Consider the following 15290-nt stretch of genomic DNA (forward strand, 5'->3'; position numbering starts at 1 on the left):
TACCTCCTGCTTTCGCTGACGCCGCTAGAAAATAGCGGCAAAGTGTCTCATGCACCATCTATGTACTAGAGGCAGGAACCCATCTATATGCTCAGCTGCAGCATTAAGAAGCCCTACGTGACGGTCCGAGATCAAACATATAGTGCGAGATGGGCCAAGCACTTGTACACATAGAAGCCGCATGAACCATGACCACGATTCATTGTCCTCTCCCTCTGCCAAAGCAAAAGTCACGGGTACTATCTGGTCCTCAGGATAAATAGCAGCAGCCATCATCAAGGTGCCCCTATACTTTCCTATCAGGAAAGTACCATCAACAAGTACGACTGGCTGACAAAACTAGACTGCATGTTCCGTTTGCATAAACGACTAGAACACACGATAGAGGACATGCCTCATTGGGTCCCAAAAACACATCCCTCTGGTGTCCACAAACCATTTCAAGCCAGAGTTGTAGTAATGCATTGCACATAAGACGTAGGGCACCCTGTTGTATGCTTTCTCCCAACTATCCCATCGAATCACCAAAGTAATTTGCTTAGCATGCCAAGCCTTTCCGTACGTCACATCATACTTAACGAATCCAGATATGGACTGTTGTAAAGAAGACACAGAAATGTCGTTATTGTCATCAATGAGCCCCAATATACGACGGGCAAGGTAACGTGCAGTGAGCTGCTGATGATTTTCCTTCCCCCTATTGTCTAGGCAAGTGTGGGGTTCAACAACTTTAGTTATCCTCCACTTGCCATCACTTTGTCTCTTCCGTGCATTTAACCTCCACATACAACCGTTTTTGCATATCACGTGGTACCTCAACTCCTGGTCCGAATGAGTGACGGTGTTCGGCTTATGGTGGTACACAGCATAGTCCTGAAGAAAGATTTCATCTCTGACATTGTGTTGAATATCATCCCCTTCCTAAGGGTTTCTTTCTCATAGTCATACAATGATTTTCTACACATCTGGAGACCGGTGTCACAAACTGCCATATCCATCATGCTGACATCCCTATAGTTTAGAACACCCTCGAAAGGTACGTTCTTGGACCTTAGTTGCTCAAGCTTAGTCGTTGTGTAAGGTGGTGGTGGAACATACTGCCGCGCTTCGCTAATTCTAGCCCATGAATCATAGGGGGTATCATCTGTAGCCAAGTCTATGACTAGTCTACCCTGAGCCTAGACACCATGCAAAACCACAGTTGGTACTGGTAATGGCATAGTATGAATCGGTACTGGCATGGCATCAGCCGGTGTTGGCATAGCATCTGTACCCCCTTGGTCATCATCAGAATCGTTTGAATCACTGCTAACTACATCACCGATCATGTCCTCCTCCTCCTGCTCCTTATCTTCCCGTTCGAACTCATTCACATCGAAGTCATTGCTTATACAGTCTACTGTAGTTGAATGAAACTGCTCCTGCGTCAACTGTCCGTCCAAATCCATGTTATCCTGAGTTGCTTCCCCTTCGACCCCTAATTCGTGTCCATTGCCTCCAAAACCATCAATAGACGGGACGTCCTGAACACCCTGCATCCTGTACCCGTTCTCCACCACCACCTCAGCCATGTGCACATTGGAACCTTGGAGAACCCTAGTGTAGCGGGACCAGTGAGCAGGTTCGCGCAAGGGCATGAGGACATAGTGTGCCCTAGTCTTCCCAGTATCAAACCTCTTCTTCGGTGTGAAATCACCGCCAAACTTTGCATTCAAACGGACACAAAGGTCGTTGAAGCTAGGAGGTTCATCAAACCATTCCAATTCTTCTTCCATATCCTCAAACATACCATCTTCTCTCCTAACACTTCCTCCATATAAAACTCTAACACAACAATCCATCTGCAAAAGCATTTCAACAAACTTCATCAAGTCGTCGAATTCGTCGTACGTAATGTCCATAGTAATATTAATACATATTCTAACTATAATTATACTAACTAATCTAATATTAACATCTATACAAGGCTAACTAAAATAACTAATTAGACTAAATCACTCAATAACTTTACTAACTAAACTACCTAACTTTACTATCTATACTAACTTACTATATTACCTATACTAACTAAACTAACTAACTTTATTAACTACACTAACTATACTTTACTAATTTTACTAACTTTATTAACTATACTAACTACATGAGGGGAGTACCTCGCGGTAGCGGCGCTCGTCCTCGCGGCGGTGGTGCGCTAGACCGGCCCGGGAGGCGCTGGTGCAGGCCTCGGCGGGCAGCCGCCGTGCATGGCCGGAGGGGGTGGCGCGCCGGTGTGCGGGCGCGGCGGCCGCACCGGGCGGCCGGCGGCCGTGCCGTGCCAATGTTCGTGGCGCGGCGACCGGCGTGCTCGGCTGCGGGCTGGCGCGGGCGCGGCAGCGAGCAAGGGCGCGGGTCGCGGGAGCTAGCGCGGCGGTGGCGGGCAGGGCCTTGCTGCTCGAGCAGCGGGACTAGCCGCGGGGGTTTTATTCGCCTCTGCCGCGCCACGGATCAGGGCGCGGCACTGCCGCGCCAAGATCGGTGGCGCGGCAAGCCCTGCCACATCACCGGTCAGCGATTGTGGTCGTCGCCACGTCAGCCCGCTACCGCGCCACCATACATGACGCAGCACAGGCATTTGGCCGCGCCATGGCAATAGGCGCGGCCAAAAGTGTTAGTTAAAAAAACAGACAAGGTTAGATTTAAAATTAGTTTTTAAAAATTGTTAAATTTTTTAAAAAAAAACCCACACACACATGTGCCACAGCCATGTGCTCACTTGCTGGATCCGGTGCTGCATGTGCAGGGATTTTTTTTCTTTCAAAGGGGACCGAGAACGTGTGTGAGTAGGAATGTGTGCGTGAGTTACTCGTGTTCTAAAATTTGTTCATTCAATCTCATCCGTATTTTATTTTGAACAAATGGTTAGCTGTCAGTGCTACTGATGGTGTAAACAAACAAACAAAAAAGCCGCACACCTGCCATCTCGATCAGCTGTGCCAACGTGAGCGCGCGCTGCTCGCCTTGGATCGGCTTGTCCTAGCGCTGGCAAACACGCCCGAAGTCACACCTTCGACTCGCGTGTGCGGCGCCACCGCCACGTGAAACGCCGTGCCGTGGATTGCTCGCAGTCGCAGGGAGCAGGATGCTTTATCGTCGCGCGAGAACCGAGAAGGGAAGCAATTGCAATCGGGCATTGCCCTAGCTACACGTGAGGACATGCATGTACCGCACAAAAGAGTAACAAATCTCAGGCTCTCACCTCCTTCAGCCCTGTTCGGGAGGCCGTATCGTATCGTACATTATTTACTGCTGGCTGGTTTGGTGTGAGAAAAAAACACTATTTCTAGCTGAAAATTTACGATCGTTTACGAGGCGAACAGGCTGCTTATCATGAGAGTGCGCAGGTGAGGACAATGCGAAGACCTCAAGTCACATGCACACCCATCATGTATGCACCTGATCTGAATCCATTTAAGGTTGTTCGGATGTAATCGGATTCGCATCAATTCACATGTATTGAGGTGGATTAGAGTAGAAATTGAACTAAGTTTCACCCTAATTTGTCCCAACACATATGAATTAAAATGAATTCAAACAAGGCCTAAGTAATTTCTTTATCTACTCCCCACGTGAGGCTATCAGAGTACGTAGCTTGAAGCTACTCAACCTACCACTGCTATACAAAGCATTTTTAGCTACTATCAAAATTATTGCGAAATATTTTATGTGTGTGAATCATGAACACATGTGCGTACGCGTGGATATGTAGGAAATAAACAACTGAGAAGTCTTTGGACGAGCTGCTCTGCTCACCGGCTGCCTCGGCTGTTGCAGGACATATCGGGCATTGCAAAGAGCAAGTTTGCTGAGCTCGCCGTGGATGGCCGTGACAACCGGAGAAACCACCGGAGTTACGTAACAGTGCTTAACCATAGCAACTCTGAGCATGTCACTGCATAGTTCTAGTGCTCACACCAGAGAAGTCACCGGAGTTTTAGAATAGTGCACATGTCAGTGGTGCCTATCCGAATTGTCCAGTGCACCACCGGAGCTTTGCACCGGAGAGTGAGTCCAGAGATAGTGTTTTTAATTCTTAAGGGCTTGTTCGCTTCTCTTATGAGTCGTATTATTATAGGTTGTACTATTTCAACGAACAAACATAATTTATCTTTTACGTCAAATCAACGAACAGTATAAAAAAAACTATGAGAACCTACCGGATTTCTCCGGTGTTGCATTGGAGAAAGAGCACAGCGCATGAGGTTAAGGGCGAAAGTAGCACAGTGCACCGAAACTCTCATGTTGATAACTCCGGTGCCAAACTCTGTTGCACCGCTAGAGCTCTGCAATACAAAAAGTGCATATGGGGGATATATAAAACGGCTAGTGTAGGTGTTTGGGAGCTATACATATCGGATTGTCCGGCCATGTGAACCTCTATTGGACACTTAGAAAGCCTCATACACATACTAGAGCATACTTTAAGCATTTTTTCCCTTCGATTTTCGTTCTTCACTTTTTCTCCCGAGTCCATCTATCCCTCCACCCCCTCGAGCATGAGAGTTTTGTCTGATTTTACTAAGAATAGGAGTACGTAATGAGTCAAATATAAGTCCTAATTGATTTATTGTCCAGTCCTAATCTGAACTCACGGCCCATATTTTGAGTGAGCACATCCATGTCACAGTCCGGCCCGCTGACAAGTTGCCAAGCTTGAGAAGCCCAAAGCTGAAGAGGGAGAGGAGGCCTAGCACCAGATATGTTGGCCCAGAATGGGTGACCGGCAGGCCCGTTGCATCGGGTGAGCCCGCTGTTCTCACAACAGCTGTAAGCGAGGAGTAGAAAAGGAGAGGGAGAAAAGCTAGTTGGTTTTGTCTTGGTTGGCGTCGGACTTAGGTGGCGAGCTGCGGCTCGAGAAAGCCAGCGACCTCCATTATTGCCGATCTCTGTATCTAGCCACTAAACTGTTGAATCCTAAATAGAACTATCGTAGCTACCTCTGTCGTTACATCTGGTATCGACTCAGTTCGATCCATCTTGTTCCCACCCTAATCCACCCTGTTTCGCGTTTCGATCCGCCGGATTCGAGCTGCTTTGATCGCGACTGTAATCCCTGTCGGCAGAGTTCCACAATCCACCTCGGTGTCGATTGTGTGAATTCATAGGTCCGAGCCGAGGTCTGTCGGGTCAGCAAATCAATTTTGGCAATCGGACACATTGGCTCACGAGCACCGCACCCGCCTGCAAGTGACGATGAAGGTTGAAGATCAGCTCGCGTTGATTCTCACCAAGCTTGATGCGCAATCGAAGGGGATTTCCGAGAACAACCATTGCCTTCACGAGGTTCACGAGTCGGTGGCCAAGCTTACCGCCGCGAAGGCCGAGTTCGAGCGCTGGCGGCCCAAGGTCGATGGCCAGGTTGCGGATCTGCGCGACTGCGTCGACAACCTTCGCCAGCAACTCGACGAGCTCAAGTCTACTTCGACTCCGGCCACTCCTCATCACGCTCACGCTGGATCCGCTTCCCTCAAGGTGCCGGGGTCCGCTCATCTGGTCCCGTCCTCTTCGAAGGTGGCATCTAGGCCACTTGGCCACGGCGATGAAACCCACCACCGGAGCGATGGTTCAGGGGTCATCTACACCCTCGATCCACCTCCGGCCAATGGTACGAAAAATGGATCCCCTCGTCCTCATCCTCACTCTGATTTTAAATTCCATCATCATACTTCGTGCGGCTCGTGTTCTCATATGAGTCCTGCTATGCCTCAGTTAGATTTTCCTAAATTTAACGGTACCAGTCCCAAATTCTGGATTAAGCAATGTGATACCTATTTTGATCTATATGAGGTCCCTCCTGAGAATTGGGTCAAGTTAGCCACCATAAATTTCACTGGTACTGGTGCTTTTTGGATGCAAACCATAGAGCTTAATCTTAAGAAATGCACCTGGGAGCATCTCTGTCAATTGGTAGTGGACCGATTTGACAGGGATTAGTTTAATCATTTTATTTGCCAATTTTTTCATGTCAAGCAAACTGGAACTGTGGTAGAGTATATCACTCTGTTTGATGATCTCATGCACTAGTTGCTTGCCCATGACCCACTAGTTAATCCTGCTATACTCACTGGCAAATTCATAGATGGTCTGAAACCTGAAATTAGAGCAGCTCTTTTATTACACAAACCAAAAGACCTTGATACTGCGAGCTCTCTTGCCATTTTACAGGAAGAAATACTGGCTGGACCTGTCATCCGAGATTTCAAAAAACTGAACAGTTATGTCTCTCCCAAAGCTGCAGTCAGGGCCACAACACCTTCTGGGACAGTTCTAGCTCAGTCCTTGATTGCTAAACCACCAAATTCCGAACCAATTACCAAGCCTGATGACAAACTATCTGCACTGATGACTTACAGGAAAGCTAGAGGACTCTGTTTCAAGTGTGGTGGCAAATGGGGACCACAACACAAGTGTCCAGCTACTGTTCCATTAAACGTCATAGAAGAAGTTTGGCACTTCTTGGGAAACTCTACTGACTGTTCTAATGAATCCAATTCTGATTCAGATCCTAATGAATTGATGGCTCTTTTCTGACCAGGTTGTTAAAGGCACCTGTGCAGCCCACACACTTAAGATTCATGCTTACATTCATCAGAAATCTGCTATTATTCTTGTGGACTCTAGTAGCTCTCACAACTTCATTAGTGAGCACATGGCCGCTGATTTGCATCCCTGGACTCCCTTAAAACACTCTATGTCAGTCAAGGTAGCTGATGGTGCCACCCTTGTCTGCTCCCATGAGGTGGTCAATTGCTCTTGGACAGTCCAAGGAGTCATGTTTACTACAACCTTCAAAATTCTTTCTCTGCAGTGCTATGATGCTATATTAGGCATGGAGTGGCTTGAAACTTTTAGTCCTATGCAAATTCAGTGGAAGGAGAAGTGGCTTAGTTTTAACCACCAAAATTCTACTATTCGGCTACATGAGGTTCAAGATGCTGTGGCTAATATTAATGAGATAACTTTGAATCAGCTCTTAGCAATGGAGAAACAATATTTAGTTTGGGGTATTGTGGAGCTATATTCTGTTGAACAGCCTGCTGAACCAGTTGCACAGGCATTACATCCTGAAATTCAGGAGTTAGTTACTCAGTTTGCTGACTTATTTGATGAGCCTTCTGGTACTCCTCTCAACAGAACTCTCACACATTACATTCCTTTGGTTCCTGGCGTTCAACCCTTCAGGCTTAAGCCATACAGATACACTCTATCTCAGAAGGACGAGATTGAAAAGCAAGTGGCTCATTTGCTGAAATCCAACATGATACAAGAAAGTACCAGTCCATTTGCCTCTCCTGCCCTTTTGGTCAAAAAGAAATCTGGTGAATGGCGACTCTGTGTCGACTATAGAAGGCTCAATGCTTATACAGTCAAAAATAAATTTCCTATGCCCATCGTTGAAGAACTTTTTGAGGAGCTTTATGGAGCTGCATGGTTCACCACATTAGACTTAAGGTTTGGGTTCCACCAAATTTTAGTCACTCCTGAAGATCAGTACAAGACGGCATTTCAAACACATCATGGCCACTATGAATACTTGGTCATGCCATATGGTCTCACAGGTGCACCAGCCACCTTCCAATCTATTATGAATCATGTTTTAGCTCCATTGCTGAGAAAATGTGTCGTGGTGTTCATTGATGACATATTGATTTATAGCAAGACATATACAGAACATGTACAACATGTACAACTAGTTTTCCAGTTGCTCCAGGCCCATCAGTTCAAAGTCAGACTATCTAAGTGCTCATCTGCCTAGCAAAAACTCTCTCATTTGGGTCATGTTCTCAGTCCTAATGGAGTTTCTACTGACCCAGGCAAAATTAGAGAAGTTCAGACTTGGCCTCCACCACAATCTGTCAAAGATGTCAGGAGCTTTCTGGGTTTAGCCGGCTATTATATGCAATTTGTGAAGAACTTCGGTATGATAGCCAGGCCACTTACTGATCTTCTTAAAAAGGGCAAGGTTTGTCTCTGGACTGCTATCTATGAAGAGGCTTTTCAACTGCTAAAGAAGTCTCTGGTGTCTGCTCTAGTTCTTGCACTTCCCAATTTTGCAAAGCCATTTGTCATTGAAACAGACGCATCTGAAACAGGCATAGGGGCAGTTCTGCAACAGGATGGACATCCAATCGCTTACGTCAGCAAAGCTTTGGGGTCCAAGACACAAGTGTTGTCCACCTATGAGAAGGAAAGTTTTGGCAATTTTGCTGGCCATAGATCAATGGAAGGCTTATTTGCAACCTGCAGAGTTTGTCATCAATACCGATCATAAGAGCCTCACCCACCTTTCTGATTAGAGACTCCATACATATTGGCAACAAAAAGTTTTGACAAAGTTGATGAGTTACCAATATATGATCAGTTACAAGAAGGGCACCACCAATTCTGCCGCCGACGCCTTGTCACGAGCTCCACATCCTGCTGCTGATCTCAATGCTATTACTGTAGCTCAACCTCTGTGGATTCAAAACTTACAGCTCAGTTATGACTCAAATGCAGTTGCACAAAAGATGTTAAGCTCACTAGCTTTACAGAACCCCTCGGGCAACTTCAGTCTGCATCAGGGTATCATCAAATACAAAGGGGTTATCTGGTTGGGGCACTCTCCTGAGTTTCAGACTAAGGTTACTGAACAGCTGCATGCCACCCCCATAGGTGGTCATTCTAGGTTCTTGGTCACTTACCATAGAGTGAGCAAACTATTCTACTGGCCACATATGAAGACCACTATCAAAGGCTTTGTATCTGAATGTGTTGTCTGTCAACAGGCAAAAATTGAACGTGTTCCTTATCCAGGGTTGCTTCAACCTTTGCCTGTGCCATCGCAGGCATGGATTGTGGTCACCATGGACTTTATTGAAGGTCTCCCAATTTCATCAGGCTATAATTATATCTTAGTGGTGGTTGACAAGTTCTCGAAGTATTCTCACTTTGTGAAGCTGAAACATCCTTTTTCTGCAATCACTGTGGCTCAACAGTACATGGAACATATTTACAAGCTACATGGTATGCCTACAGCCATAGTCTCAGACAGGGATAAAATTTTCACTAGTCTTTTGTGGAAGGAGTTATTCAAGCTCACTGGTACTCAACTTTGCATGAGTTCAGCTTACCATCCGCAAAGTGATGGACAGACCGAGCGGGTCAATCAGTGTATTGAAACTTATCTCCGATGCTTTATACAAGCATGCCCTCACAAATGGTCACAGTGGTTGCACTTGGCGGAATTCTGGTATAATACCTGCCACCATTCTTCTCTGTAACATTCATCGTTTGAAGTGTTGTATGGTCATCAACCCAACCACTTCGGCATTGACCCGGATCAAGACTGTGTCATTCCTAATCTTGACCAGTGGCTTCAACAGAGGAAATATGTTAACTCCATCCTTCAGCAACAACTGTTGCGTGCCCAGCAACGGATGAAGCACCAAGCTGATAAAAACCGCAGTGAACGTGAGTTTCAGGTGGGTGACCGTGTCTGGCTCAAGCTTCAACCATATGCTCAAGGATCAATTGCCTCTCGGGTTAGCCCCAAACTTTCTTTCAGATACTTCGGGCCATATGAAGTGGAATCTAAAATTGGTGTTGTTGCCTACAAGCTGAAACTCCCTCCAGGCTCTTCAGTGCATAATGTCTTCCATGTTTCACTCCTGAAGCCTGTCAAAGGTACCGGTGATATTTCCTTCTCACCATTACCTGCAGATATCCCTCCTGTGCAGACTCCACATTTGGTCTTGGATCGCCGGGCCATTACAAGAAACAACCGTATCTATTGTTGATCAAGTGGGTGGAGTCACCAGCTGAGATGGCCACCTGGGAAGATGAAGACGATTTGCTCTAGAGGTTCCTCCAGAGGTTCCCGGAGTTCACGGCTTGGGGACAAGCCGTTGCTAATGGAGGGGGTGATGTCACGGTCCGGCCCGCTGACAAGTTGCCAAGCTTGAGAAGCCCAAAGCTGAAGAGGGACAGGAGGCCTAGTACAAGATATGTTGGCCCAGAATGGGTGACCAGTAGGCCCGTTGCATCGGGTGAGCCCGCTGTTCTCACAACAACTGTAAGCGAGGAGTAGAAAAGGAGAGGGAGAAAAGCTAGTTGGTTTTGTCTTGGTTGGCGTCGGACTTAGGCGGTGAGCTGCGGCTCGAGAAAGCCAGCGACCTCCATTACCGCCGATCTCTGTATCTGGCCACTAAACTGTTGAATCCTAAATGGAACTGTCGTTACAATCCAATCATGGTACATAGTCAAATTTTTAAGACGTACGTAGTAAGTTTGAAACATATGGCGCAAGTTGCATATTCCACTGCAATGTAAGGATATATGTCTGCTAGGGGCAATGCTACAGTCTAGTAAAATTATAAACCCTGTGATGCGAGCACTGGATGGTAAAAGATCGTATGAACTCGACAAACCTCTCCGAATTAAGCATTCCTCCGTGCTTCCTATCCTTGCTCTGTTCTTCCCGATCCCTGCTACAATTCTCCAATCCTACTATGCTCCGCTACTGCTGCTAACGGTATGCACAGTGACTCGGCCGGCGGCCGGCCAGGTAACAAGGCGACGTTCTGGGCGCAAGATGCCAAGATGCTTGTGCCAAGTCATAGCGCCAAAGCGGAGACGTCACTCCAAACAAGAGTCTATGGAACACATGCACAACTAGCCCAGTACATTCAACTCAGTTTCGATGGATTTCATGGATCTGATCCAAGAACATTCAACCTTCACCTGATTTGGAGACACTTTTAGATTTAGAAAATCTCTGTACAAGTATTTTCCAGTTCATTACATTATTATTCCTGCTTATATACATATTATAGAGCTACCCGGAAAGGTTACTGCAATACAGGCAGTCCAAGAAGTCTGTACACTTCCAGGTACCATGCGTAATACACAATCACAATACAATGGACCCCCAGACAATAGCAATGCAGTGCTGATTCCTGAAGACACCCAGGCGTCCACTTCAGTCTCAGGCAAAGATGTAGACCTCCTCAAACGATTTCCTACCAAGAATACATGCATTAGTTTAGCTGATGAATGGATTGTACATCGGTTTGGGGGTAAAGAATAAAGATACAGAGACTCACGATTTTTTTCCGCTAAATGTCGGGCTGTAGTTGTAAATTAAGTTATCCAGCACTTTGTCGGCAGGGGGCCTGTTTGGAGACTTGCGTGCTTGGCTGTTTGACGACACATAGAAGGGTGAGGTAAGCATGAACTCCATTTTTCTTTCATCGCTCTTGCAAGTTTCATTAAAACAAGGTCCTTTCTTGCATATGATTAAACCAAGACATCAAAGCACTATGACCAGAATTCCTGAGAAGGAACACTACTAAAACTTGGGTTTATTTATTTAGAAAACGGGAGTTTCAAAGGTAACAGAACAACAGAGTGACTGACAGCCAAATAAAAGACGTGTAGTGTTTGATCAATTTCTGGTACATCTCCACAAAATAATGATAAAGGGGGTGGGTAGACCCTGAAATAACCAGATGAAGTATTTGCCAACTTGAACTGTATGATAGAGGTTACAGCCTACAAAAACGAACCTGATAAAATGATTGGCAAAATGTTGAGTAACCTGTACTGCATCTTCGCTGTGTGGAATCATTGGTTTCCTCCACTCAAAAATGGCTTTCTGCATTAAATGAGGACAGTTGTATAGTTGTATGAAGCCATTGGTATTTGGTGAGTGGCCACAATTTGATATGTTGTGAACATTAATTTTAGAAAAAATGCAGTGCACGAGAAAAAAGGCAGAGCCAATAAGAACATATTAATATGGAACACCCAAAACAACTACAACTAAATTACCTCAGGATGCCATTGCGTGCAAGTGATTGGATAGTTATTGGCTTGTACAGTTGACACATAGACCTGATTTGACAGCAAAGAATGTTAATCTGTGCAGTGGAAGAATTAAAGAGCATTAACCCAAAGAAAAAACTCGGCCGGTGGGGGAAAGACCACCCCACGGTTTTTATACTAAGAAGAAGCTCTCAATACACCAGCTGAGAAAATCCCCGAACCCCGGCCACATCCTAGGAACATAGGGCCAGCGACCACTGCCACAACCACCTGGGTAGGCTGCACCGTTACCTAGGCCGGCGACCACTGCCACAACCCCCTGGTTGGGCTGCACCGTTACCTAGGCCAGCGATCACCGCCACAACCCCTGGTTGGTCCGCACCGTTACCACAGGTTGGGGTGTCCACAGCAGCGAGGCATGGTGAGGGGATTTTTTTTCACAAATTGTGCAGCACCCAGATCACCTACTTTGGAAATATTTGCAAATTTGATCAAAGCTGTTCCATTCATACTGATCACATAACACCTTCCGGATAGATTAGTATGTAGGAGAACAAGTGTGACATACCTTGCCGTTTTCATCAGGCGATGTAGTCAAGATTTTGAAGAAACTTGATAGTGCACCATTCTCTCGATATCGCTTTGGTGATATACCATACTTCAACCAAATAACAAATCAGACTTAATAGGATTGAGCCCAGTGCATTAAAGTAGGTGTGGTGTTTAATTTTTTTTAAAAAAAGGACGAAGAAGTAATCAGAACATGTGGTACTTACTCTATGATTTTGCATGACAAGACAGCTGGTGCTGACTTTCTTGATGAGGCCAGGGTCAAACCTGTGAGCAATTGCCAGTCAGTAGTTACAACAAGTGGAATTCATGAAACCACAAGTAAAACAATAATTTATTTCCAGTCATTCTTTTAAATTAATTGCGCTCTATTGGAGTGCATTTGGTCATGTAGTTCCCTGCCTTTTAGGGACCCATTGTAGATAAAATTATGTTTTAGTAGTCATTTGTGAAGCTATCTGAATGCATAAATACGTCAGCTTAACCCATTTGCATATTCTACAGTTGATGACACAGTAATAAAAAGATGTTATTCCATGGGAACCATTCTATAACATTTACTTGCCTCATATCACACTACAAGATAACTTATCTAAATTCTAAATGTCCCCATCAAGCAGTATCAAAATAAAGACTTGCTTAGCATGAAGCAGACACCTTTGAAACACTGAGCCCTCCAAAGCATAGCTGGGAAACTGAAGAGTGGATGCTTGATTCTGGGCGTCAAATGTCTCCAAGATATTATTGTCCTAGCACAATGGCAAGAAAACAATTAGTGCCCACTTTTGGCAAATCAAACAGGAATGAATCATGGTGCCTTCATGGAATAGAAGGCTGCAGCACTTTGCTCCAGTACCTAACAACAGGCAAGCAAATGATATTCTAACTTCAAACTAAGCATTACTCTTCCATCATGTGTATAGTTTTTGTCAACTTCATAATTGACAATATTTAATAAGCTATCATATTATCTTTTATATTTCAGTAATTAAATTGGCAATATGGTAAATTTCTGAGAAGTTAAATTACCTTGCTGACAATCATGCTTACAAGCTCAAAGCCAAGACATTGGGCAAACAAAGGAAATGGTTCACCTGCGTCATTCTTGTCCAAAACATACTAAAATGAAAAAAAAAGAGGAACTGTTAGAGTAAATCATGACAATTTGGTTCAATATTATTCTGGCTGGAGCATGTAACATAGAAAATCCAAGGTTGTTATACTCGAGTGCTCTCATGCAATCATCAACATCATTATATCAATTTCGAACAATGTTCATAATCACATTGTACCTGAAACACTTTTTTTATTGTTTCAAAATATACACCTTGCTTCGCTGATCCACCAGTGAACAGCACTCCATTCAACAAACTCAGTTTCTGCAGGGAAAGAGTCAATAAGGTAATATGTTAAACGCAGGGCCTCCACAAGCAATTGTTTATAAGCTAGTAGCCAGTGCGGTGAGAAGTCGTGATTGAAAACGAAGGAAGAATCGTCAGTAGCTTGGGGGCCTGGGGACCCCATTCAGATCTATACAAATACTCCTGAATAGGTTGCTTACGCCTGAAACGATTTACTCCAACAACTAACTCGAACTGTGACTGGGCACCCCATTAGCGCGAGTCTCCCGGACATGTCCATCAAGCAATTTTGACACGGGGGAAATTTCCTAAATAATCAGGACTTCAGTAACACCATACGTTCAGGGGCATGAGCTGAGTGAGATTCAGATTATCCCATTTCGAATTTCCCTCCCGAGAATTCTGAACTCTCAAGGACTGCTGTAGCAAAACACTATAGCGAACAGTGAGAATTGAACAGAGCTGTGGTGGACCAAGAGCCATATTGCTCATATCCCAATTCGCGTAATCGCATATGCAAATGGAAGCATGAAACGTGTACGAGCATGTACGTTGTACTTGCGAGCACATCGAAGAAGCTAATTATCCCTCTTGCAAGAGCTCGACGACGCGTTGCCTTACCCAGGACGCGACCGGGGAAGAGACTAGAGAGGAAAAGATAGAAACCGGCGGAGGCGAGCGTGTGAAGCAGGGAATGCACCTCGAGGAGGCGCTCCTCGGGCTCGTTGTAGACGAGCGGGATGACGCGCGCGCCGGCGGCCTCGACGAACTTCACGTAGGAGGCGCCGATGTAGGAGGTCGCGGTGGTGTTGCTGATCCTGCCGCCCGCGCCGTCCCCCGGGTGCGAGACGATGCCGATGACGGGGCGGTCGTACACGGCGGGGTCCGGCGCCGCGCAGGCCACGGCCGCCGCTCTCCCGCCCGTCGGCAGCCGGATGACCCCCGCCGCGGCCGCGGCCGCCGCCCCCGACGACGGCGGGGGAAGGAGCGCGGCCAGGAGGAGGAGGAGCAGGTGGGGGTGGGGGCAGCGCGAGTCCATTGGCAACACTGGCTGCCGTGCGTCGCCCGCCTGTGTCTCTCTGACGGACGCGCGATTATTTTGGAACGTCCATGTCGGTTTCGCTTATAAATCATTTTTTTTATTAATAAATAGTATTTTTCTCTCACAATAAATCAGTTAACAGTACTTTCAGCTATGACTTATCAGCTAAACGAACCGCGTTATTGACGAACAGTATTTAGCTTATCGGCCAGAATTAACCTTACTTTTTAGCTATAGAAATAATGTTTTTCTCTCACAACAAATTAGACATATAAATCAGCCGCAGCAGTAATAAGTCCCGCCGAACCGGGCTCGTGGCGCACTAGAAAAACCCGCGCGGCGCCTTCCACGGAGCAGGCCAGTTGCTCAGTCCATTGGATTTGTACATTATTATATGCAAATGCAGTCGTTGATGAGCTTTTGTTCTAAAATTTGTTAGTCAACTTTAAAGGCACCAATTTGTTGTGTTGGGC

General features: G+C 45.9%; 2 protein-coding genes across 2 annotated transcripts; one reads left to right on the top strand and one right to left on the bottom strand.

Moving 5' to 3' along the window:
- Nucleotides 1-5232: 5232 nt before the first annotated feature.
- LOC136511114 (uncharacterized) lies at nt 5233-9880 on the top strand. Its single transcript, XM_066505314.1, has 8 exons — nt 5233-5644; nt 6119-6483; nt 6575-6742; nt 6848-7491; nt 8402-8663; nt 8808-9045; nt 9319-9705; nt 9759-9880. The coding sequence occupies exons 1-8, from the start codon at nt 5233-5235 to the stop codon at nt 9878-9880; spliced, it is 2598 nt and encodes an 865-aa protein (XP_066361411.1).
- An 876-nt stretch (nt 9881-10756) lies between these two features.
- Nucleotides 10757-14868, bottom strand: LOC136512270 (gamma-glutamyl hydrolase 2-like). The gene is made up of 10 exons (XM_066506241.1): nt 14476-14868; nt 13707-13793; nt 13444-13533; nt 13072-13163; nt 12621-12681; nt 12413-12502; nt 11851-11913; nt 11586-11674; nt 11124-11216; nt 10757-11039 (listed from the first exon to the last, which is right to left on the bottom strand). Exons 1-10 carry the CDS (start codon nt 14812-14814, stop codon nt 11006-11008), a joined length of 1038 nt encoding a protein of 345 aa, XP_066362338.1. The 5' UTR covers nt 14815-14868; the 3' UTR covers nt 10757-11005.
- Between the last annotated feature and the right edge of the window lie 422 nt (nt 14869-15290).

The sequence above is a fragment of the Miscanthus floridulus genome, chromosome 16 (genome assembly GCF_019320115.1).
Source record: "Miscanthus floridulus cultivar M001 chromosome 16, ASM1932011v1, whole genome shotgun sequence".
Taxonomy (NCBI): Eukaryota; Viridiplantae; Streptophyta; class Magnoliopsida; order Poales; family Poaceae; genus Miscanthus; species Miscanthus floridulus.

Coding starts and splice junctions, on each gene's coding strand:
- LOC136511114 (XM_066505314.1), top strand. CDS start 5,233: ATGAAGGTTGAAGATCAGCTCGCGTTGATTCTCACCAAGCTTGATGCG. Junction 9,046..9,318: donor ACATATTTACAAGCTACATG/GTATGCCTACAG, acceptor CATCGTTTGAAG/TGTTGTATGGTCATCAACCC. Junction 9,706..9,758: donor ACTCCTGAAGCCTGTCAAAG/GTACCGGTGATA, acceptor CCTCCTGTGCAG/ACTCCACATTTGGTCTTGGA.
- LOC136512270 (XM_066506241.1), bottom strand. CDS start 14,814: ATGGACTCGCGCTGCCCCCACCCCCACCTGCTCCTCCTCCTCCTGGCC. Junction 12,682..13,071: donor GAGGGCTCAGTGTTTCAAAG/GTGTCTGCTTCA, acceptor AATTGCTCACAG/GTTTGACCCTGGCCTCATCA. Junction 11,675..11,850: donor GCACGCAATGGCATCCTGAG/GTAATTTAGTTG, acceptor CATTTAATGCAG/AAAGCCATTTTTGAGTGGAG.